We start from the raw sequence: 24,879 nt of genomic DNA on the forward strand, positions 1-24,879 counted from the left end.
TTAAGTCAGACCCTCTGATTAATCAGGCCACATTTGGTATTGTTTCAAAGTGAGGAAATTCCATTAGAGTGTTGTTGTTGGTGGTAGAAGTAGTAACAACTTTCAGGATAGAAATGTAGCATATGAACCTAAACAGTAAAATGCATTATTAAACATAAAGTAAGAGCAAGTTTAGTAAATAATAACTAGTAACTAGTAAGCAGGCACATTTGTAAAGCTTCATTCATGGGATGGTGTCTAACTAAAGTGTCAGGTGTGAGTCACTTGGGAGAGCTGGGAACTTCTGCTTTCAGTAGTCTTCCACACATTGTGCCAGATCTACCCAAAATTGCAAGATAAGACTTGAGTAACCAGATGCTCCTAGTGTTTACTAGCAAGTCTGTGTTCCCACCACCATGCTACCATTTTGGATGACTGTTGCTTGATCTCCTCTAAGTGAAACAGAAGTGGTTTTAATGGGTGCTTTTCAGGAGCAGGTGCTGGCCTGAAGTTTCTGTGTCCTTCCTGTGTATCACCGGATGGCTTGAAGGAGAATAAATGGTGTTTACCTTGTTAACCGACTTTCATGTGTAAAATTAAACGATGTGGGTTTTTGTTTTCTTTCAAGCGTGCTATATTCCCAGTTAAGCCACAGCTCTCGTTCATTGCCAGGTGGATTCTGGATCTCAGGCCCTGAATGGTTCCCTTTAGAAATGTGTTCATGCCCTGCCTGCCAACCACAGGCACATAAAATAGGCATTCAGGGTTTTAGCTTTCCCTCAGGCTTGTGAACGTTGTAATTTTATGTCCTCGTTTATACTTGCAAATAGACTTTAAATTTATGCTGCTTAAGCACCTGAGAGCAGCTGTTAAAAAGTTAGCTCGGCTAATTGTGTTGCTCAGTTATAACTTCAGTTTCCTGGAAAAACATTTTCCATTGGCAAAGTCCAGTGAGGCAAGAGATCACGTTTCCTATTCACACTTTAAAGATGCTGCCAGTGAGTTGGATATGTACAACTTTGCAAAGCTGTTGTGTTTGAGTATTTAAAATTAAGTTGTGGTGCTCCTACAGCATCTTCTTAGTTTATTACCTTGAGCCCACCTATGCAGTGCTCTTTCCTAATCCTAATGCAAGGCAGTATTAGCTGAGATGCTGAATAATCTTTGTGTCTGTGGGTTCTTTGAGACATGTGATCCTTTGAGTATTTTAAACAGCCATCCTCAAAAGTATCTACGCAGGAGAGTTCAAGCGCTAGTGCTAAAATCATGCTTACCTCCTTTTCATTTTTAAATAAGAGCTGTTCTAGCTATTCTAATGAAAAACTAATGGGGCTGTTCTAGCTATTCTAATGGGGAGCATGTTCAACACAGCCACAATACAGTGGTACCTCGCAAGACGAATGCCTCGGAAGACAAAAAACTCGCAAGATGAAAGAGTTTTTCGTTTTCTGAGTTGCTTCGCAAGACGATTTTCCCTATGGGCTTGCGTCACAAGACGAAATGTTTTGCGAGTTTGTTTCCTTTTTCTTAAAACCGTTAATACCAGGGTGCATCCGTGCTTCGCAAGACGAAAAATCTGCAAGACGAAGAAACTCGCAGAACGAATTAATTTCGTCTTGCGAGGTACCACTGTAGTTGACTTGTCCTTGAGTGCACATTCTCACTTGAGCAAGATATGGAGGGGAGGGGGGCCTGTCATTTTCCCTGTAGTGACTCAAATGAGTGTCATTCTAAAGGAAGCTAAAAAGATGCTAAAAATAGGAGGGTGGCTATCTCATTCATTCCAGTATTGTAATCTTGGCCCAAGAAATGGATGGGCAGACATAGTGCACACAGCTGCCATGTTAGAGCAGATTTTGATGTGGTGAGGGTTAGTGCATTGATCCAGTCAAGATGTGCACAAGAGAGGCCCGAGTTCCAGTGGTTCATGAACCCTTAGAAAAGGTTTCCTCCTCACTTAATTCCACGCTTGAACCATGGGTCTTGACTCTCTTGTCACAAGCTTCAGTTCATCTGGAAAATCTGCCAGTGTACCTGTCTCAAGAATTCCAGTACAGCCCAATCTTAAAAATCTGGATTTGACTAGTTTTTGTAAGGAAAGAAATCAGTGGGGAGCTGCCTGATGCTGCAAATGGTTGGCTTTTGTACTATTTTTAAGTGATTGCTCTTGTCTCCTTGTTTTGTTAGCCACCTGGGTGTCTCTTTATTTAAGGTGTAATGCCAACATAAAAATGTTTAGGGCAGCATAAATTAAAGGTGAATAGTTGAGAATGAAGTACTCGTTTGTACTTTTGTTAAGAAATTGGGCTTGGCTTCATTAACTTCTTCTAGCATGCTCAATAGATTATCTGAACATTGCTAACATAATCAACGCATACTACCAGGATCTGCCAAGATGAACAAGTTTGGAATAGGCAGACCTCAGGCTGTGCTTAGCTGGTGCTACACTGGTGTAACTCCCTCAACCTGGCGCCGCAGTGCATATTCCAGCAAAATTTCCTCAGCCTGACTGAGACAGGGCTATGCTGGCTCAGCCAGTGGAACTTACGTTAGCAGAGTTTACACTGGTGTAAGTCCCTCAAAAGGGGCTTTCCTGCAGTGTGGCAGGGAAGGAGAGAGTTGCACCTATTCCAAACTTTTTTCAGCTCAGTTACGTAATGTGGCAACCTGGCAGAACCTATGCGGGCAAAAAGAGTGTTGTAAGTGAAACTTTATTTTAAGGGCCTGTTTCCTCTTTTCTTGGTTTGGGCCATCTCAGCCAGCAGCCAGGAGCCTCCTGAACAGAATTTGGAATAGGCTTAATTTATGCCAGCTTCCTATATTTAGGATTGCTTTGTAAGGTCGCTTATGGTTGCTCTTGTTTTGTAACATTCACAAACACCTTCTTGTTTGCAGGAAGTGAGTAGTGATTGGCATTTTTAAAAATTGAAGATTTAGAGAGTGGGAACTCTCTCTTGCAAAGCTGCACATCTGGAAAATAGTCGTAAACAGCATCAGTTTTTGTGTGTGTAATCCTTGAAAGAACGTAGTAGGTGTTTTAAAAACAACCACCACCAAAAATGTATTAGGTGAATAATGACAACGGGTGCAAATTTAGGAGTTACACAGTACAAGTTTGAGCTCTGCCCCCCCCCCCTTATAAAAGAAGAATATACATTCCTAGCAGCTCATGTAGCACTAATCGGTTAAAAACACAGTGCAACTTAGTTGACCTTGTCTCACTTTTTGATACAGAAAAAGATAACGAAAGAGTTAACGGCTTTAAGAAAAAAACTGTCTCATATGATTAGAAGTGAGTTGAAGTCTGGTGTAACAGATTAGGCATGTTGGGGAGGGAAAGACCCCTTCTGCTGCACTGAAGATCAGTGATAGACACAGGGCAGCGGCAATGTCCCTTCAGCTGCTGCTGACTCCAGTTGTCTTCCCATCGTTGTTCCATTTTAAAAAGTGGGAACTCTCCTTAAATTTGCAAGAACCAGTCTTTGCATATTGCAGTTTTCTGTGTGTTTTAAACATTGCAAAGGGAAGCAAGCCTCATGTTTCTCTGGGGCATTTTAGTTTTATTTTTCTTTAGAAAAACTGCCTGGTGTAAAAAAAAATAAAAACCTTGGCCATGAACCAAGACTTCCCTCTTTGAGCCCTTAATTTTATTGTAAAGATTTATTTTATATATGCAGTTTCAAACTATGAAAGCCATTTTTAAAAGTGTATATGCAGAAGGGAACAGTTGCATTGTGCTCTTTGAGGGACAGATTTTTGTGTTCAGGTATCAAGGCAGGAATTTAGAACTTGGTGAGAATTTACTTGTAAAGGAGTCAGCTGGCAAAATTCTGGTCCTGGCAAAATTCTGGTCCTGGCTGCAACACGAAGGGAATACATTGTGGACCCTACGTGCCAATCCATTCATTCCCCTTGCTTCTGATTCTGCCAGCCTCTTTCTCTCACCTCAGATGCCCTTGTTTTTCCCCCTCTTTCACCACCTTCAGATTTGGGGATCACAAGGTGCTTTCTCTATAAAAACTTCCTCTTGTGAAATCTTGAACTGATCCAGGTTAACGGAAAATGGAACAGAAAGGTAACCAAAAAAACAATGAAACATTGAGCAAGGGCTTGTGAATTCTAGCTTGGTAATAAACCTCCTGTGTAGCTTAAATCGTTCTCACCTTTCCATTGCATATCTAAAAGTAGATAACATACTTTTCTGCAAGGGACTTGAGAGGTAAATCTAAGCTTCACAACTGCTGTGCAGTATACTGCAACAAATGTATCATTGTTGGAAAAAGCATTCCAAAATGTGACTCAAAAATCCGGCTTTCTGCTCCTTTTTCTATCCCCCATCTGGCTGTTTGTTTCACGTTTCAAGACAGATCTGTGTTTGTGATCCTGCAGGCGCAACCTTACAAAACTGTCCCTGATCTTCAGCCATATGCTAGCAGAACTGAAAGGCATTTTCCCAAGTGGACTCTTCCAGGGAGACACATTCCGGATCACAAAGGCAGATGCAGCAGAGTTCTGGAGAAAAGCTTTTGGGGAAAAGTAAGTACTCTTTCCAGTATAAGTTTCTGCTTTGGCTCCAGCAAATCTGTTGGCGATGGGGGCGTGTAAACGTGGAGAGGCTGCAGAAAACACCTTTCTGCTGGTGTTGGCATCTGTAAACAGCATAGGATGGAACTGCGAGGGGGAGCCCACACAGGAGGTTCCACAGGAGTGGCTATCAATCCTCACCTTCAGGGATCTTTCTGCCAGAAACAGATGGAACGACCTGAACTTCTCCTAGCTCCCACTGTGGCCACTATCCACTCACAGGGTCACTACCCGAGAGTTTGTTTCAGCCTTACTGTGTCATTGGCATCTTGGTCCTGGCTCTTATGCAGTGTTGCATTGATGTTAGGGTGACACATAACGGAACAGAAGACAATGATGAATAGTTGCAAAATAGGCCCATCACTCAAATGAACCAGGCATTGCATGACTTCTTACTAGTTCTGTAAGACACAATACCACTGAATTAGTCTTTTTGTATCTGCTTTAGGCAGAATGGGAATTAACATGTCCCTTGGATGCAGGGATGGAGACTGTCATAACTCTAGATGGTTGTCTGCAGAGATTAATTTAAGTGTCGTTGGACGGGGGGGTGGGGGAGGCGGAGGAGGCAGGGCCATACATTCATTTCTAATAGTGTCTGTTTATGAAATATGCATTACCAGTCTCCTGAAAGGTACTTGGAAAGTGCTGGTTAGCAAGATGCTCGCTCATAGATTGGCTTCCCTCCTTCCTCCCCGCAGTTAACTTGCCACTAGCTTAACATCAGAAAGCCGCTAATTAAACTGGTTTACATGAGAGACCTTGTTTAGAGAGAGATTGTGTCGCATCTTTTTCTCTTGCAACTACACAAATATAAGTGCTTCAGACGCCACTTCCATCAGTTAACTGAACAGCTTCAAAATTAGAAATGATGCTGTCCATTTGTCCTTTAGCGTGAATCATTTCTCTTACGCAAAATGTCTTGTTCTTGGCATCCTGTTGTGTGCGTTTCACATTCCTCCCTTCCGTTGTGGCTGTGAATCTATATGCATATGGAGTTAGGGAGTTTCTGAGGTCTTCCTTTTCTCCCACTTCCAGGACCATTGTTCCATGGAAGACCTTCCGTCAGGCCTTACATGAAGTGCATCCTATAAGTTCAGGGCTAGAGGCAATGGCACTGAAATCTACTATTGATTTGACATGCAATGATTACATTTCAGTGTTTGAATTTGATATCTTTACCCGCCTCTTTCAGGTAAGTAAAACAAAAGGGAATGGCTTTCTTAAACCCAGGTGAAGCTTCACAGTTGACAAGCTTCCCTTGGTCTATAGTACGCTTATGGTGTTGTTATCTCTTGTGTTAGTGGTGAGCTAGATCTGTTGACCTGCCGTTGCCATTTCTGACTTCTGGAAATAGGAGGATCATTTTTGGCACAAGGGGACTGTTCATTGCAGCAACTTTGACAGGAAAGCTCCCTTGCATCAGCCGACTTTGTTCTGTGTCAGTACAGAAGGTTGGGATTCATTGAGAATTCAAATCATAGTTTAATCACACACTTCATATTAAGCTTCATTAGCTTCCAGCCTCTGTTCTCTGATTGGAATATTAAGCAGCCCATTCTACAGGATGGTTGATCAGATAACTGAGAGCAGGATTGTAACATTCATCTTGCGGAATCCGACAAGATTGTGTGCCACAGTTTTAAATCCACTGGATGCTTACTTGGGAGTAAGTCCCACTGAACACAAGTTATACCCAGCCAGATGAGTGGTTAACAATAACAATAATAATAGTTATTATTTAATAAACCTGGGTAATCTGGCTGCCTGAGAAATAGCAGAAGAGGCCTAGTCTGATTAAGCAAAGTGTTTACGTTTATCTTGGGTTGGAAGTGGGAGAGGGGGGTGGAATTGGACGGCCGATTTTCCTATTGAAATGGCAAAGCTATTTTGTTGGCATTCTTCTCCTTCAGCCATGGTCATCTTTGCTCAGGAACTGGAATAGCCTTGCAGTGACTCACCCTGGTTACATGGCATTCCTGACGTATGATGAGGTCAAAGCACGGCTTCAGAAGTTCATCCACAAACCCGGCAGGTGAGTTCTTGAAGGCAGCATCCCTTTCTGAATCCTCTTGTTGTCCTACTGTCTACTGCACTCTTGTCAAAGGAAGTTTGACATGACTCAAGGCCGCTGGAAGGCACTGTGGCATTGCTGCCGGAGATCTAAGCTTAAGGCAAGACATAAAGGGTTTTAGCATTAACCCATTGGTCTCCCTAAACTTCAGCAGTAAAAATAACAGGGCTGCAGAGCAGGTTGTTTTAAGAGGTGTGGGGAAAGCTCTTCATTTTTGAGAAATAAGGACAGGATTTAAGGTCTGTCACTGATGGTGTGGGTAGTTTTACAAATAACAGGTTTGTGTGTGTGTGTGTGTGTGTGTGTGTGTTGTGTGGAGTGCTCTCCACCTTGAGTAACAAATCCCAAAGCTCATTTAGGGCAGTGATGTACCGCCAAGTCATCACTTCTGCGTTGTGTAGTCCAAAGCAAAATCCAGCACTTGCAAGTCTCTTCAAGTCTCTACTCCACCTCTCTTGTCGGCAAGCCAGGGGTGGGTGAAGGAGTTGTGCCGGAAGTGTCTAACCTCCTGGAAGTCCGGAAAAATATTCCGAGCCCACGTGGTAGCTTTGGACCTGGCCAAGGGACTAGAAAACACTGGCTGCAAGCTTTGACGTGCTCTTCAGGCCTAAAATCCTGCAAATATATCTCTTTCTGGGAAAGAGATTATTGCTTTACATTGCCGAAGAGCTGCCTTCTAGGTATTTCCTTCAGAAATGGAAAGCTGCTATATAATGTAAAACTAATTTACTGCCTCTAGGAAGTCAGGAGCATCCTTGCAAGTAAGAAGGCTCAATTTCATGTTGAAAGAGGTCTTCAGATAATTTGAATCCTTTCTGTCTGGCTGTAGGGTTCTGCCTTTGATCTGCAGGCAAAACTGTTTCAGCCGTTCCATCTGAAAGAAAGAGCTCTGTCCAGCTAGCAAGTTTATCCTGCCCTCAAGTCTGTGTGTTCCTTTTATTTTCAGTTACATTTTTCGTCTGAGCTGCACGCGGCTTGGCCAGTGGGCCATTGGTTATGTCACTGCAGATGGAAATATTCTCCAGACAATCCCCCACAACAAACCCCTTTTTCAAGCACTGATCGATGGTTTCAGGGAAGGCTTGTAAGTAACTCATCAATGTAGTTTGTCATGACTCCTGCCCGTTTCTGTTAGTGTGTCTGTAGGATGATGCCCTTCAGATGCAGGTTTTACCTCCTTGGCTCCTGCCCCTGGAAGGCAGATGGAAACAGCTGCATTCATTATGCTGGGACCTGGCAAAGGTGTAGTACTTTTGAAACATCAAGCAGTGATAACTCCATTCTCTATGATTTTTTAAGGCATTTTTCCATTCTGTTGACCACATAACTGCACAACCTTTAGGCTTATACATTCACAGTTTTCACAAACACATGCTTAATTGTCAGATTTTGGAATGGGCTCTAAATTTGAGATTATTCTTGCAGTCCTAAAATGTGTGTCAGTTTCGCCTTTCAGCTTTTAGGCTCTTCAGTTGGACATTGTGCTCAGAGCACAAAGAGCACAACTGTGATGCAGTTGTGGCCTTGCCCAGTTGTTCGGCCAAGGTGTTGTGGCAAGAGTGACTAGGCGAGGAAGTTGAAGTTAAGAGCACTTGTCATTTATCAGCACCTTTGTTTTAGCACATACGGCAACCAGAAAACAAGCTTTTAAAAAAAGCATTCTTCATTTTATAGGTGCTTGACTTTAAAACAATTATTCATCAAAATCACCCCCTGCTGTTCAAAGCATTATATTTCCCAACTGAAGGAGTTTCATCTGGTTGTACTGTAGACTTTTTATTTCTTTTGAACCAAACAATGTTCTGCTCTGTAGTTACTTATATCCTGATGGACGGAATCAGAATCCTGACCTGACCGGTTTGTGTGAGCCCACACCCCAGGATCACATTAAAGTTACGCAGGTGAGCAGAGACTGCCACAACTTCATTCCTTTCTTTCGTTACATGTTGGCCAGCAGCATTACAGTGGTCCTGTTGCAAGCAAGCTTGGAAGACTTATTTTTGGCCTTAACTCAGCATAACTCAGAGCTCAGCTTTGGGAAGAAAGACCCTTAAATCTCAATTGGATCCCAGGGCAGTCAGGAACATGGTTCAGAGTGCAGAGCTTGCAATGTTAATTTTTTTCTTCTTATTCAAGGGCATGACTCTGGAAACCTTTGTACTTAAGGGGTGGGGTGGTATAATCAGGCCAATTCCATTTTGGTGACCTTTGACTGCCACATCTTTGGAGGAGAAAATATGTGGCCATAGGTTAGGCCTTTTTTTAAAGTGCATGCCTTAAATTTTTCATTGCCACTGGGATTTTGAAAGCCATCTAGGTGATGCTCTTGATTATGGTAAAGAACACAAATGTTACCACCTCGTACATTTGGGTTATCTGGCAGTTATTACAAGGAGCGGCATTATTAAACCTTCTCACATGTTCTTTTCCCTCTTGCTCTTAGGAACAGTATGAATTGTACTGTGAGATGGGCTCCACCTTTCAACTCTGTAAAATTTGTGCAGAAAATGACAAGGATGTGAAGATAGAACCCTGTGGCCACCTCATGTGCACTTCCTGCCTCACCTCCTGGCAGGTAAGGAATTTGCTTCCTTTCAAAGCATCTCTTGGCCCTCCGCAGCTTTCATGCCAGGATGACCGGCCTATGCTTATGTTGTGTATTGATGAAGCAGATACTGGCAAGTCTACAAAAGATGTCTCTGTGGGGGTTGGGAGTTGCCTTTAGGCCACGTTGTCTTCAATGCAAATAAGCGGCTATGCACAGGAAGAGCCTGGTGGCTGGATCAGGCCAGTGGCCTATCTAGTTCACATTCCTGTTCTCACTGTGGCCAACTAAGGTACGTAGAAGAAACCTGAAAGCCAGACCTGAGCACAACCACATCACCCTCCCAGTTTGCGATTCCCAGCAACTGGTATTCAGAGCTGTACTAGGTTGTAGCCAACCCTAGTTCTACTCATTTAAGTTAATGGATTAAGTTAGGACCATTAATTTTAACACATCTACTCTGAGGAGGACTAGCACTCCCAACAGTGGAAGTAGAACATGGCCATTGTGTTTAGTAGCCATGAAGTTGTCTAATCCTCTTTGAAAACTATCCACATTGATGGCTGCCACTGCCTCTCACAGGAATGAATTTTATCGTTTAACTTTGCACTGTGCAAAGAGGTACTTTCTTTTGTCTCTCCCGATGTTCAGTTTCCTTCAATGTCTACGAGTTCTATTCTAAAGAGAGAGTGAGTGAAACACTTTCCTTGACTCACTTTTTTATGACATTGACAAAGAATAGTTCTAGCAGAAATGCTGCAGTTGGGGGGCACCTCGATTTTCCTTTTCTTTCCTCTAGCTGGCATTAGTATGTTCTTACTGACAAGGTTTCTTCTCACCATGGGTACACCGTTATCTGTAGGCTGCCTTGAGGCCTGTCAGAGAAAAAGGCAGGGTATAAATAAATATAACAACAACAACAAACTTATAGCCAATCATCTCTCCTTCTCTTTTTCCGCAGGAATCAGAAGGCCAGGGTTGTCCGTTCTGCCGATGTGAAATTAAAGGCACAGAGCCCATTGTAGTGGACCCGTTTGATCCCAGAGGAGGGGGAGGTCTCCTGCGGCAAGGGGCTGAGGGGGCTCCCTCCCCAAACTATGATGACGACGATGATGACAGGGCTGATGAATCACTCTTCCTGATGAAGGAACTGGCTGGCGCAAAGGTAATTTATTTTATTTAGATCTTTCTTGTCTTCAGCTCAAGGTGGTATCGCATGTAGCTCCCATGAGGTCTCCTATCTAGGCATTGACTCACTCCAGACCTGCTTGCTTTCAGCAAGGTTGCAGCTGCCTCTGCCTTCAGATCATGCCCTGGGACCTGACTCCTTCCCAGTATGAGCTGTGTTTGCTGATCTTGCCTAACATCTCACTTGTCCTTTTGGGTGGCTTAAGACTTCCTGGATTCAAATGCAAGTTGTAGATCCAGTGGTGGTGCTCTGGTGATGGTATGGTTGCCTTAATCCTCTGGAGCAGATTTTGGAGGGGGCAGGGGGTTGCAAGGGGGAGAAGGAATCACCAAATTTGCTTCCTTCCTCATTTTGTAGAAAGAAACGACTGAGTGAGAAACCTTGGCTACAAACCGCTGCCAGGAGATTTCTCTATCACACACATATATATGTGGATCTGCAACAAAACGTTACGTTGTGGAGCTTTCCTGTTCAAGATGCCTGCGTGCCAGCCATGCCCATTCTACTCCACACCATTCTGTTCTGATTGTCCCCTTTCAGCAGTCGCTTAGAGCATGCATTGCACCCAGCGTGTTTTGGTCCTCATGAGGCTGTTTTTTCATACCGTCATAGAATTGTGGAGTTGGAAGAGGCCTCACGGGTCGTCTAGTCCAACTGCCTCCAATGGAGGAATCGTACCTAAAGAATCCCTGCCAAATGGCCATCCAACCTCTGCTTAAAAACTTCCAATGAAACAAGAGCCCATTGCCTTCCGAGGGAGACCATCCCACAGTTGAACAGCTCTTACTGTTGGAAGGTTCTCCCAGATTTTTAATTGGAATCTTCTTTCTTGTTATTTGCATCCATTGGTTTGGTCCTGGCCACTGGAGCAGCAGAAAACAAGCTTGCTCCATCTCTCATGTGACAGCCCTTCAGATATTTGAAGATAGCTTATCATATCACCTCTCCAGTTTAAATATACCCAGCTCCTTCAAGTGTTCCTTATAAGGCTTGGTTTGCAGACCCTTGATCATCTTGGTTACCCTCCTCTGCATACCTTTCAGTTTGTCAGTATCCTCCTTCAACTGTGGTGCCCAGAACTAGACGCAGTATACTCCTGGTGGTATCTGACTCAGGCAGAATAGAGTGATACCAGTACTTCCCTTGATCTGGACACTATATTCTGTTGCAGTACAGAACATTAGGGTTTTTTGGCTGCTGCATCACATAGTTGACTCACATTAAGTTTGGGGTTACTGAGACCCCTAGATCCTTTTCACAGGTACTGCTGCCGTCTGTTGTCCCTATCCTTAGGCTTTTCTGGCCTAAGTGTAGAACCTTAAATTTGTCGCTGTTGAAATTTGTTTTGTTAGTTTTGGCCCAGTTCTTCAATCTGTTAAGGTAATATTGAATCAATCTTCTGAGGTATCGGCTACCCCTCCCTCAATTCTTTCACCCAAGTCTTTTATAAAGATGTTGAACAACAGAACCTTGCAGCACCCGACTTGTCCCAGTTTTCCAGGATGGCAAGGAACCATTAGTGAGTGCTCTTTGGGTTTAGTCAGTCAACCTGCTACAAATCCACCTAACAGTAACATCATCTAGCCCACATTTTACTAGCTTCTCTGCAATAATATCATGGGGGACTTTGAAAGCCTTAGTGAATTCAAGCTATGTACATCCACAGCATTTCCCTGATCCACCAAGCTTCTAACTCTCTCTGTCAGAAAAAAAGAAGATTAATAAGATACAGTGGTACCTCAGAACTCGAACATAATCCATTCCAGAACACCGTTCAACTTCCAAAACGTTCAAGTTCTAAGGCACTGCTTCCAATTGGCCGACAGCTAGGTTTTTGCACAGTGGAAGCCGCGTTGGACGTTCGTGTTCCGAGAAACATTCGAAAACCAGAGCACTTCTGGGTTTTCGGCGTTCAGGAGCCGAAATGTTTGAGAACGGAGCCATTCGAGTTCTGAGGTACCACTGTAATAGGAATAGTTTGTCTTCTTCCTTTTAGCAGCCTTTTGCATTGTTCTGTTTTGTAATTCCATGGTTCTCCCAAGCCCAGTGATTCTCTCGCATGTGGGTCAAGCTGCTTTTGGCTGTAAATGGATCCGTACCTGGAGAAGGTTCTTAACCTTGGCCTACCTTAAAGCAATTTTATAATTGCATATAGACTTCTGGTATTTGGTTTGACTTGTATGTGAACCATGTTGTTCTTTGTTTTGTGCACATAATCATGGCAAGAGACCATTTACACAAGTATTTCCTATTTCTGTGTCAGCTGGGCCTGTGCTCATGATGACAGAGCTCGCCATCTAGTGGCTAAATAAAAAAAAAAAATAGGCAGGTTGAAAATCCTGTGCCTGTGGGCTGGGTTGTTTGGATATTTAATTTCTATACAACTTAATATATTGAAAGCCTCTCTAAGTAGTGTACAGGAAACTGAAGCAACCACAGATGAATAAAATATTATAAAAAATGCACGGTTACAAATAAAAATGTTACGCTGATGCAACGTTACCAATATATAAGAATCTGTACAAATTCATTTTCCTTCTGACACACCTGCCACTCAGCTTCCAGGTTCTCACCCAGGGTCCGAGCAAACTCTCAGCTCACCCCCCCCAAAAAAAAATTCCCACAATGAGAAGAGTTCCTGGAAACAGTGGACATCACCCTTGCCTCTCACTCTACAGTAGATGTGCTTTTCATGGGCAGCCCAAGGTGGGCATGCAGTGTGGTGTGCAGACTTGTCGGTGACAAGTCTATATTCAGAGCATGTTCCTTTCGAAATGAAGTATCAGGGCTGTGGGGGAAATTCAGCGTATCTCTATATGCTCAGCACTGTGTTCAAGGTAAATTACTAGCTCACAGCCTCAGGCAGTGGGAACTTTGTTATTAACACACACACACACACACACACACACACACACACACACCCCAACACCTTTAACCAGGGCTTTCTTTGAACTATTTGCAGGTAGAACGCCCTCCTTCTCCATTTTCAATGGCTCCTCAGGCATCACTCCCCCCAGTACCTCCCCGATTAGACCTTCTGCAGCAACGAGTGTCCAATCCATCAGGAGCTTCTAGTCCAGGGACCACCTGTAAGGTACAAACTCCACCTGTCTTCTTTTGTAGTGGTGAAAGTAGGAATGACACCTTCCTCTTTCCGAATGGGGTAATCTTCCTTTTATCCGAGGAGATCTGTGTGGAAGCTGTCTCGTGTGTTTCATTATTTTGCTATCTGGACCATCTCTTCCTTGGGTGCAAACCAGGGTACGCATTTGCTTGCCATCTTGTCTGACGTTTGACACTCCTGGCCGCCGTACTGATGGATATTGTGTTACTCAGAACAACCATTTAGTGGTGCTTGCCCTCAGGACATGCCTCCTGCAGTTGCTACCGGGATCAGGTTTTTGTGGGACACCAGGATTCTGATTGCAAGCTTAGACTTCACTTGCCAGCTTTTCCCATCTTACTTACTGGTCTTTGTTTCTCCTAGGCTGCACCCGGCTCCCTCCACAAGGACAAACCTTTGCCGATCCCTCCGACGCATCGAGATCTCCCCCCTCCGCCACCTCCGGACAGGCCGCATTCCCTTGGGCCCGAGAGTCGGCCTCAGAGGCGGCCTCTGCCCTGCACTCCAGGAGATTGTCCTACCAGGGACAAGTTACCCCCTGTGCCTTGTAACCGCCAGGGGGACCTCTGGTCGTTGCGGCCGATTCCGAAAGCTCCAGCTGTAGCCCTAAGCCCCAACGAGCCTTGGGCAAGTCGGGAGTTGACGAACCGGCACTCGCTTCCATTCTCGCTGCCTTCTCAGATGGATTCCAGAGCTGACACTCACAGGCTCGGGAGCACTCTCAGCCTGGACACCCCGGCAGTAAGTGCATCTCAGGCCAGCGGCTGTGTTAGTTTTGCACACTCATACGCCCTGCGTGGAAAATTGCTGCTCTGTATTATTCAGACGCGGGTGGCGCTGTGGTCTAAACCACAGAGCCTAGGGCTTGCCGATCGGAAGGTCGGCGGTTCAAATCCCCACGACGGGGTGAGCTCCCGTTCCTCGGTCCCTGCTCCTGCCTACCTAGCAGTTCAAAAGCATGTCAAAGTGCAAGTAGATAAATAGGTACTGCTCTGGCGGGAAGGTAAACGACATTTCCGTGCGCTGCTCTGGTTCACCAGAAGCGGCTTTGTCATGCTGGCCACATGTCTGCAGACAAATGCCGGCTCCCTCGGCCTATAGAGTGAGATGAGCGCACAACCCCAGAGTCATCCGCGACTGAACCTCATGGTCAGGGGTACCTTTACCTTTATTATTCATTAAGTGTTAAATGAAAGATTTTGGAGGAGGGATTCCAGCTCCTTCCCGCCAACTCCGACCTAGTGAGATCTCACAGAATAGTCCTTGCCTGTGAGTTGGTTCATACACTTAGCTGGAACTCCTCTGGAGGGTGTGGGGGTGAATCAGTATCAGTGTTATGCCTTCCCCACCATGTGTGCAGCATAACCAGCAGAGATGTAGGCTGTAGACACTGACATCTCTGGGATCTTATCTCACTTTTCTCATTCTGTGAATCCATGTGCATGAATTGAAAGGGGCAGGGTTGCACAAATGGTGCGTGTATTTGGCTTGGTATTCTTAGGTCTCCTGTGTTAGGTGAATGTGTGCAAGTGTCTGTGGTCTCCCACCCCATCGACACACAGAGAAGGCCTAGAATGAACTGGACTGTAGCATTACATATTAAACAGAACAGTTAACATGGAAAAACTCCTGTAATGCCAGTTGCTGTTGAGTTCTTTGAGTGGGCTAGGAAGCAGTGTGAAGAGGACTTGTCCACTGAAACCACAGGTACACACACCCAACAATGACTACTTGGGTCATTGCAGGCAATATTTTAGCCACTAAGCCAACAGTATCTGGTTTGTCCAGAACATCCCTACTGGACTCAGGGAACTGTTTTTTATAATCTCACTGAACCAGCTTCCTAACACTGTATGCTTTACCCATAATAGCAAGCAGCCCATAATAGCAAGCAAGGAAAAAAAGCTTGTTTTTTCCCCCACCCCTTGCCCTGCTTGCTTGGTCATATTTTTTTCAAGCATGTTTCCAGACAGTAGCTGTTTTGAAATTGCAAAGCAAGTCTTTCTGACATACGGCCCTTTAGATTGGGTAACAAGCAACCCCTAGGAATTCCTTCTTACCATGAAAAGGTAAACGTGGGCTGCCTGGGGATGTCTCCCTTTTCTTTCAGACCATCTGCCAGTGCTGGTATTTGATTTGTCTTGCAGAATCAACCTGGCGGGGTCCCAACTGGCTCAGACAGTGAACATTCTAAAATAAAACCTTCTTCTTCTGCCAACGCCATCTACTCTCTTGCTGTAAGGTATGCTCTGGAGCGGGGGCTTTGCCGACAGAAATTTCCTTGAATTGCAGCCAGTGTACAATTGATGTATACCAAGGGTCATCAGTGGGTGCATTTCTGAGATGGATTACTGTACAGTCATACCTCGTGTTGCATCCGCTTCATGTTGTGTCTTTTCGCGTTACATCCCACAACAACCCAGATTTGCACCGTGCACCTGCACAGACACGGCGATTCGAGTTGTGGGCATTTCACGTTACGGACGGGCTGTCTGTAACATGAGGTATCACTGTATCGTGTTTGAATGCAGACCTCCAGCCTTGTTAGTTTCAGCATGTGGATTCTCTTGCATTTGTCACTTACTGTGCTCCTTAGAGGGGTAGGGGGTGGAAATATAAAATAAGTGCAGGAACTATGGAATAGATCAGATATTTTACGTTAATCTGGCTGAATTGGAGGTTTTGAAGTTTTTTTTAATGTTACTCTGTTTATGTTTTTGAGTTATTTCAGTCCCGAAAATCAGTCAAAATGTCCTGAGGACTCCCAGAGTTGTAAATTTATAAACCCGTCTGGAGAGTGGTTAGAGCATCGCAACCCTAAAAGGGTATAATAAATCAGCTTATTGAAACTGACCCTCCTTCCCCATTTACCCACGAGGCTCTGAGGCCTCTGCTACCTGACAGATGCCACCATGGCACACCTTGAACCGCCCCGTGTGACACACAACACGTCACAGTGTTGCGTTCCTAGAATCTGGTTCTTGAGCTGGAAGCCCCTTGTTTGACACTTTGTTCTCAGAGAGCCGATTGCTGCTATTTTGTCCTTGTTCGATGTCACCGTTGACTGTGAACCTTCTCGCTCTCTCCTCTAGACCGTTGCTTGTGCCAAAGCTACCGCCTGGAGAGCACTCGGAGAATGATGAAGACACAGAGTACATGTCACCCTCGTCCTTGCCTCTTGTGCCCCCTGGCTCTGCTGTACAAAAACCAGAGGCCAAATTGCCCTTGGAAATGAGTCAAAGCTCACGGTGAGGCGGCCCATTCAGGGCAGTACAATGGCTGGATTATTTACTTGCTTGCCATTGGGTTTATTTATTTTCCCATTTCTAGATCCCAAAGGCTCTGAGTCAGTTGTGATACTTAAAAGCAACTACTGATAACTTGCGGATTTATATCAACACTCCATCTGAGTCCCACTTTGAAAGTTTTGGCATAGCCTTTGAAAGACAGCCCATCATCCAAAAGTTTCTTCGTTATGTCCCTTGATTTATGTAGTATTGCCATCTGCAGTTGAGTTGCTTTGTGTCTGGGTGTGGGTTCCTTTTGAATGTGCCCAAACACCTGCTGCAGAGTCAGATTCATAAAATATTTTGAGGCAGCTGTCAGTCAGCCCCTCCTCATAAGGATGCATCCTTCATTTGCCTTGCTCAGAAATCTTGAGATGCACTTGGGAAGTTATAAATACAAAAGGATATTAAAGATGTATTACGCTCAAAACAAAACAAAACAAACTCTGACTTAGTTTTGTACGGCAAATGTTTGAAATTCAGTTTTGAATACAACCAAAACAGAGACTTGCCCTTCTAGGGTGATCCAGATCCTTTGGGATGGGGGGAACCTCTGGTCCTCCAGAAGGACAGGACTCCCAACTATCAGGAGTGATGGGAGTTGCTGTTCATCAACAACTGGCAGTCCACAGCTTCTAAAGCTTATTCTGGTGTGGCAAATGCTTGCTCTTCTCACCTCATTTTTGTCACTTACTTTTTTAAAGGGTGTATTGCATTTGTATCTAATGTACAGTCGTACCTTGGATCCTGAATGCCTTGCGAGTTGAACGTTTCGGCTCCCAAACGCCGCAGACCTGGAAGTGAGTGTTCTGGTTTGCGAACGTTCTTTGGAACCCAAACATTCGACCCAGCTTCCGATTGGCTGCAGGAGCTTCCTGCAGCCAATTGGAAGCCCCACCTTGGTTTCCAAATGTTTTGGAAATTGAACGGACTTCCGGAACGGATTCTGTTCAACTTCCAAGGTACCACTGTACTGATGATCCATTTCCCAAAAACAACTCAACACGATACACAAAGTTTCTGTGTAGCAGTAGAAAAATACAGAATGGGGCCTTGGAGTAGAAATGTATTTGAAAATATGGTGGTGAGTGATGCTTCAAGGTTTGCACAATGTAGGGGGCAAATGGAGCGCAGTTTTGCTAGGCGGTTGGCAGTATGTAGCCCAGATATGTTCTGGGTGCTGATGGCCCTAGGTACTAGATGGCCCTGTCCTCCTGCAGGATCCAGCCGAGTTCCTGAAGCCAATGCCCTTTCTTTTTCTTCTTCTCTGCTTAGAATGTTGGACTGTGACCAGGAAATGGACGGGTGCACCTATGAAGCAATGTTCAACATCCACTCCCAGGCAGCTCCTTCTGGCTCTGAGGCTACCAATATTCCTGGTAAGTTCCCAGAGGAGAAACATCATGATTCAACCAGGAGAAATACCACAGACGAGTCCTCTCACTTTCACTGATGGGATTTTTGCTTTACATAAGGAAATCAGGGTGTCCGTAAAAGAGAGCCTAATACAAAATAAAAAAGGTGGATGGTGTTTCGCAGCCTGTGACATTGGGACAAGTTTTGCTTCCCTTCGTTGCACTTTCTGATGTTTGTACAACATCCTCCGTTTGGGATTTTGGCTGTGAAGTGTCTCCCTTTGAAATGTTTCCACTCAGACAAGGTCTGCCGGAACTGGGGCTGGAGCCAAAGGTGTCTTCCTTGTTTTGTAGTTTCTTGCTTCTTCTTTTAAGATGGAGGGGATGTAGCTGCTGCCAATGCCAGCAATGGCCCCGAGGAGTCAGAGAACGAGGAAGATGGTTATGACGTGCCCAGGCCAGCCCTCCCGTTGACTCTGGCTCGCCGCACCCTCTCAGATATCTCCAACGCAACCTCTGCCTTCAGCCGGACCTCTCTGGATGGGGAAATCTTATCAGGTTCGTCGGTTTCATATAGTGTTTCTGTGCTGCCCGACAAAAAAAGTTCTTTGGGTGTTTTAAAGCATCAATCAAATAATAAAGTACAGATTTGAGACCACAATACAAAAAGAAAGCATAAAGGTTTAGAAGCAGAACATATAATCAATACAGGCAACTCCCCATTTACGCATGTTCAAGGCACAATCACACACACACATCACTATGAACCCAGAAGTGGCACAAAAAGGGGCAGAAATGGTGTCTAGCAATCCCACAAACTTTTGGACCAACCTTTGAAGCCTGTGAGGTATTGGAGTTCGAGCAAGGAGGTTTGAAGCATGTGCGGTGGAGTTTGGTGGTGGTTGTTTTATTATTATTATTATTAATTTTATTTTGATTGATTGAATTTGTATACCACCCTCTACCCTGAGGTCTCAGGGCGTTTTTTCCAAGGGTTTTTCAAGGGCTTACAGAGGTTTGGAGGGCATTTGCAGGCTTTTTCAATGGTGTTCCCAGAACATGTGATTTCATTTAAATGCGTGGTGCCTTGGAACGTAACCCCTGCATAAATGGGGAGCTTTCTGTATAAGCAGTGGAAGATTTTTAACTACATTTTTTAAATGAAAAAAGCTTCCCCCCCACTCGAGACTTAAAGAGATGAATAAAATGCCTGGAATAATAATAATAATAATAATAATAATAATAATAATAATAATAATAATAATGGTGTTTTATATTCATTTATACCCTGCCCATCTGGCTGGGTTTCCCCAGCCACAGATAGACGCCAGGTAAGCCTTTGTGCGGAAAGCATTCCACCAGCAGGCTGGCATCAGGGCACCCTTCCAATTTTGCTGCATGGTAGGTCTTACAGGCCAGCCCTGTACTCCCCTCTTGCGCAATTCCATGGTTCGTGAACAGTGTAGGGCAGAAGCATCTGCTGTGGCTGACAAGCTGCTCTCCACCTGTTGCCAAGGGGATCTTTTGCACTAGATTTTGATGCTGCAAACCCGCCGGTGCCACATCCCAACTTGTGAGAGAGCTCATCCGTAGCCCTTTGTGCTCTGGAGTGAGCTCCGAGAGGGACTTGCGCATGCTTTTCCTCTCTTTGTTTGTAAGAGACGCTGGGAACTTGGCAGGCAATGCGGTTTTGAGGCGTTCCTTTTTCTTGCGCTTTCTCAAGCATTTCTCAGAATGCCTGCAGCATGAAGGCTACTTCTGCTTAACATCAGCATGCCAGATATGACGCAACCTAAACCACAAAGTTTGCCATTTCTCAACCTCCCCGGGGTGATAAGAGAGGATTAGTAGTCAATTTCAGCTGTTGAGGATAACTATTGCATTGATGCAAGTAGCACCAAATTTAATTGAGTTTTGATTCCAGGTAAAACATGTGGCTGTTCCTCTAAGCAATTGACTAAAGTGGTGTATCTCACCTTGGCTGATGAAGTTAGCGTTTTGCCTATTTTTAATCTTTAGGTTGTACATAAATAAAATAGTGCTTTATATTGTGTATTAATGCTCCTGAACAAGGGAGACCAGGTTATAAATAAACGAATTGGCTATCTGGGTGTTCAAGCTGCTGAATATCTGAAATCTGTGAATCTTTCTGCATACAAGGTTGCAATTATATTCCGGTTAACCATAGGATTTAATGGTGAAGAGTTAGGTCTTGTGAAAGAGAAGGATTTCGGCTGCAGATTCCCAGATGTTCAAAGAGCATGAAGCTGAGGCTGTGTGACCGTTAAAATGTTCCTGTCCTCCTGCCCCTGCCCCCCCTCCCCAAATCATTTGCTTCTTTCTCTTCCAGGTTTGTCTGATGGCTCCCAGGTCCCAGAGCGGCCTCCGAAGCCCTTGCCCCGGAGGATAAACTCTGAACGCAAAGCAGGCAGCTGCCTGCAGGCTGGTGGAACAGGGCCGGCCCCTGCTCCCTCCCCGCAGCTCTCCAGTGAGATCGAGAACCTCATGAGCCAAGGCTACTCATATCAGGACATCCAGAAAGCCCTCGTCATTGCCCATAACAATATCGACATGGCCAAAAATATTCTGCGGGAGTTTGTCTCCGTCTCCTCCCCCGCTCACCTAGCCACATAGCACACATCCCCTTGGCCCTGCCTGGGACACCCCTGCGCATCCAACCTGCCTGGGCAGTCTCCTGCCCAGCTTCTACCTAGAGGAGGCAATGGGCTCCGCGAGAGACTTCCTGCGAAGGCAGGCTTGCCTCGACAGAGAGTAATCGGTCATCAGGGTTTCATGCGATTCCAGGTTTCCAAGCAAACGGAACAAAACGGAGCAGATAGGTGCGTCCTCTCCAGTCTGTGTGTCTTTTGGAGTCCCTCCCCTCTTGGCCCCTCCCTCCCACACGTCCTCGTTGGAGGGGGCGGTTGTGTCGCTTTGGAAAGACCTCTTGGTTCCTGTGCTGGTGGACAAGAGGGCGGGAGCGGAAGGGCGTTTGCCGGGGTGTCTTGTGTCGTGCTGTGAATTAAAAGGGGATGCCAGTCTGTCGAATGGCGTCTCCACCTTTCTTGTGGCGTGCCCTCCTGTGGTTCAGGGTACTGAATCGGGGCCTCTTTGCTGCTGTATGTTTTGGCTCAGGCTTTTTAGACCACCTGCTACCGGGTACAGATTCTCGACTAAGGAAGTGGTTTTGGTAGCATCCTTCTGCTACAACACCCTCCCTCTCTCACCCCACAACCTCCCCCAAATGTTCTCCTTGTTCCCTTTCTACATCTCCAGTCATTTCTGGCTCCTCCTCGGTCTGAGTCAGGCTTCTCCTGTTGCCAGCATTAACCTGACGCACACTGGATTTTAAGGCATCGGAGATGCAAGACGTCTTGCCTGCTCTCGGGCTGGTGCGATGATTGGCTGTAGCTGCGTGGCCCCCCAGCTCCAAGCATTCTGTGCTGTCCTGCTTTTACGTAACCGAGGCTGTTGAGGACTGGAGCAGCTGCCCTTTAACACACCCAGAGCTGCTGCTTGGTCAACGTGGCATGTCATTTTCGTAGCATCTGCAAGTCCCGTGTCCATCGGATCCCTTATTTCCTTTCACTTCCTGTGGATGAGAGTTAACTGTGCTGGATTACTTATGCATTGATGTGGGCAGCTGCATCCAGCATCTGTGGAAATAATTTTTGACCAGCTCAGTAGTCAAAATGCAACAACTCCCTGCAGGGCTTTTGTGAAAGGGGATGATTCCCCACCCCCCGCCTCCTTCGCTCTGCTTGTTGCATTTTTCTTTTTAAAGTTCAGGTTCTTTTGACAAACAAGTCAAAAGAAACCGTAACAGGAGGGGAGAAAAAGAAGAGTGTGGCTTCTGAATGTTGCCCTTGTTTGGGCAGGTTAATGGAGGTTCAGAAAGATGAATTTGGACCTTGATGGCCACCGTCTGGCTGATGGACAGCAGGCAACCTGAATTTAGAGGGCGCCTTCCCTCTTCCATCCTCTTCCTCAAGCCTTCACTACAGTCTCCCCAATTACAGCATTAGTCATGTGAAAATTTATGTCTCAAAACAAGTTGCATGTTTGGTTTTCCCTGCAGTTTCTCTGTTTAAATAGGCCTGGTTCCTCTGCCTCAGATAAGGATACTAAGACTTTCCCCTCAGAAGGGGGGGGGGCATAGAAAGAGGCTGCTTATCTTGTGTTTCTCTCTAAATGGGCAGCCTTGCTTGTCCACGAGCGCTTGGATCCCTGGGGAATAACTGCAGAGGATGTCAGAGATGGCACCGGGTTGTGCAGGTGGCGTGAATGCACCTAGCTGGCACTTTGTTAATTGTCAGCAGTGCTGTTTGAATGACACACTATGAAGATTTGAAGACTGGCAGGAGTTTGCTGTTGCCTTCAGTGGTCCAAAAGCAGAATTGTTGACCTGGCAGCTGTGGCCCTTCTCTTGCTGCCCAGAGAAAGAGTTGTCAGTTGCCAACACCTCACAGAGGCTTCAGAAGCCCCCTCCATGCATGGGACGGGCAGTGGCAATGTCGGTCTGATCTTGCTGCTTTCATGTGAAACACTGTGAAGATTATTACCTAGGAGGTCTCTGCTAGAGTGCATTTTGAATAACTTGATAGCATTTAGGAGCAGGTGAGCAGAGGGTCTTTGCAACAACTGCAGAGTAGAGAGTTGTGGCCAGGCAGTTTAGGAACCAAGGGGGCTGTGCAATTTCAGAGTGTGAAATGTTGGAGCAACCACTGGACGCTCCTCTTGGATATTTCTTCCCACATCCGGGCCACGAACTCCACATCAGTTTTGGAGACTAGTTTGGTGAGGACTAGCTCTTTGCAAAGCTGATTTCCTAGTCCGCCGGAGAAGCTGTTGGCATACCACTGGAAACTCGGTTGCAGTCAGCCTTAATCTCTTTGTGCAAAGCGGCAGCACCAACTTGCCTTTGCAGATGGGCCTCTGCAGATGCTCTCCATGCCCTGAGCAGGGCCATCCTCGTTTCGGGACGCCTTCTGCCTGACAGGAACACTCCACGTACTATAGCTGACCGGACTTTACTGCATGTCTCCTTTTTGTCCACTTCTTGTGTCTTACATTTACATGAGAACTTTTAAAGTGGCTCTTTCTCCTCGAACCACATGAATGTCTTTGTTTGCAAGCACAAGGGAGGCAGAGCGAAAAACGCCTCCCGGGGTGTGTTCCCTGCTGCTTTAAAATTTTTTACCTTATTATGTCCCCCCCCCCCCTGTGTCTCTTAATCTTTTTAAAAAAAGAAAAAAGGTTGACTTATTTTACTTAAAGCCAAATGTATAGTGCCTTTTGAATGGGGGAAATGCTCTATCTCCAATCTTGCATCTGAAGAAGAGACAGATTTAAAATTTGACCAGGGAAATCCATGGAGCTGCTCCTTGGAAGGAGAAAGCTGTCGCCCCAAAGCTAACATAGTGGTGTGTTTGTTTTTTTTGTGTGTGTGTTGTTCAGCCTGAGCAGGTTTTCTCTACCTTAGTCCTTAGTGTTGGGGAGTTGTTCGTATTGCTGGCTGCCCTAAGCTTGGATTGAAGGCAGTAATAGCGCAACTCCGACGCAGGATTTTGACACAACCAGTGTGGGTCACCCAAAATATCCCAGTTTGTCGCCCCCCGTCCCCATCCTTTTTCTTTTTAAAAACAAATGAGGCTTAAGACTGGAAGCAAAATACAGCTGCACCTCCAGGCACATGTGCCAAGTTTCCTGTCAACTTCCGAACCTCTCTGTGTGCGGGGATGGAGTGCAATCTTCTGGGATCGTCTGTTGAGGCTCCACTTGATTCCCCCACATAGTTTTGCAAGGAGTTTCCTGTGGATTTTGTCCTGAAGTATTAAATGTCCAGTGCCTGTTCAATTTGCAGCGTCCGTTTTGCAAATGCTGCCTCCCCCATCTTAGAGCTGCATATGCATTTGGGGTATGGGTGTGCGGCTTTACGAATGTCACTTCGAGTAGCCAATTTCGGAGCAGTGCGACTTGCCATTGGCGGTCCTGTTAGCTCACTGGTGTACAACCGCTGCTCTCGTGACTAAAACTGCAAGGCGGGGGGTGGGGGGGCTAGGAAAGCTGAAATGCTTAATGGATAAATTACCTTTGAGTGGGAGAGAGAGGTTATTAGTAGCTTTATTTCTCCTGAAGGTTGAGAACCAATTTTAATATCAGTGTTAAAAAATAAATGAATTCAGATTTTCACTGACTATTTTAAAAGTTATAATAATGTCATTAATATAAAAAATATATTAGCAGTATTTAATCCTTTCAGACCTGTAAAGAATAAGAACAGAAGGTAAATATTCTTACAGAGTAGCTGAGCTTTAAGGTTCATTTGGTCTAAAGTCCTCATTTTGTTCTGCAAAATGCATTGTTAATGTTTTTAGAGGTTATACTAATGTTATTTATTTTTTATTTTTCATTCTTGTAAGCTGCCCACGAAAGAGCTTGTGGAGGATTTAGGGTATTTCATGTGTGTCAGTAAAATAAAAAAACAAAGTTTTATTTTTAAATAAATTTCTTTGTTGTAGCATATTGCTTCTGTTGTGTCATTTGCAACTCCAGTGAAATTGGGCCTCCTATCCCAGTAAGTTTTACGTGTACTCAAACTTCACAAAAGTGTACCGTGGCTGTCTCCCTGGAACTGATGCTCCTTGCTTAGGATCTCTGCTCACATTCCATCCAAGTCAGAGCTCTGCTTCTAGATATGGGTTGTATGATTTGGTGTATTTTAAGTGCTCAAAAAAAATAT

At 45.1% G+C, this 24,879-nt stretch overlaps 1 protein-coding gene across 1 annotated transcript in view; it reads left to right on the plus strand.

Annotated features, from left to right (window-relative positions):
• CBL (Cbl proto-oncogene) overlaps nucleotides 1-24,662 on the plus strand; it is a 48,239-nt gene extending 23,577 nt beyond the window's left edge. Inside the window, exons 3-16 of the mRNA XM_081889785.1 lie at nucleotides 4,369-4,515; nucleotides 5,602-5,758; nucleotides 6,477-6,598; nucleotides 7,584-7,721; nucleotides 8,451-8,538; nucleotides 9,081-9,212; nucleotides 10,144-10,347; nucleotides 13,334-13,465; nucleotides 13,859-14,236; nucleotides 15,643-15,737; nucleotides 16,588-16,743; nucleotides 18,058-18,161; nucleotides 18,513-18,695; nucleotides 20,488-24,662. Of these exons, the coding sequence (XP_081745911.1) occupies nucleotides 4,369-4,515; nucleotides 5,602-5,758; nucleotides 6,477-6,598; nucleotides 7,584-7,721; nucleotides 8,451-8,538; nucleotides 9,081-9,212; nucleotides 10,144-10,347; nucleotides 13,334-13,465; nucleotides 13,859-14,236; nucleotides 15,643-15,737; nucleotides 16,588-16,743; nucleotides 18,058-18,161; nucleotides 18,513-18,695; nucleotides 20,488-20,771 (2,320 nt within the window). The 3' untranslated portion in view covers nucleotides 20,772-24,662. The remainder of the gene's footprint in view (nucleotides 1-4,368; nucleotides 4,516-5,601; nucleotides 5,759-6,476; nucleotides 6,599-7,583; nucleotides 7,722-8,450; nucleotides 8,539-9,080; nucleotides 9,213-10,143; nucleotides 10,348-13,333; nucleotides 13,466-13,858; nucleotides 14,237-15,642; nucleotides 15,738-16,587; nucleotides 16,744-18,057; nucleotides 18,162-18,512; nucleotides 18,696-20,487) is intronic.
• Nucleotides 24,663-24,879: the final 217 nt, after the last annotated feature.

This window comes from Podarcis melisellensis (assembly GCF_964234715.1).
Source record: "Podarcis melisellensis genome assembly, chromosome: 15".
NCBI classification, from domain to species: domain Eukaryota; kingdom Metazoa; phylum Chordata; class Lepidosauria; order Squamata; family Lacertidae; genus Podarcis; species Podarcis melisellensis.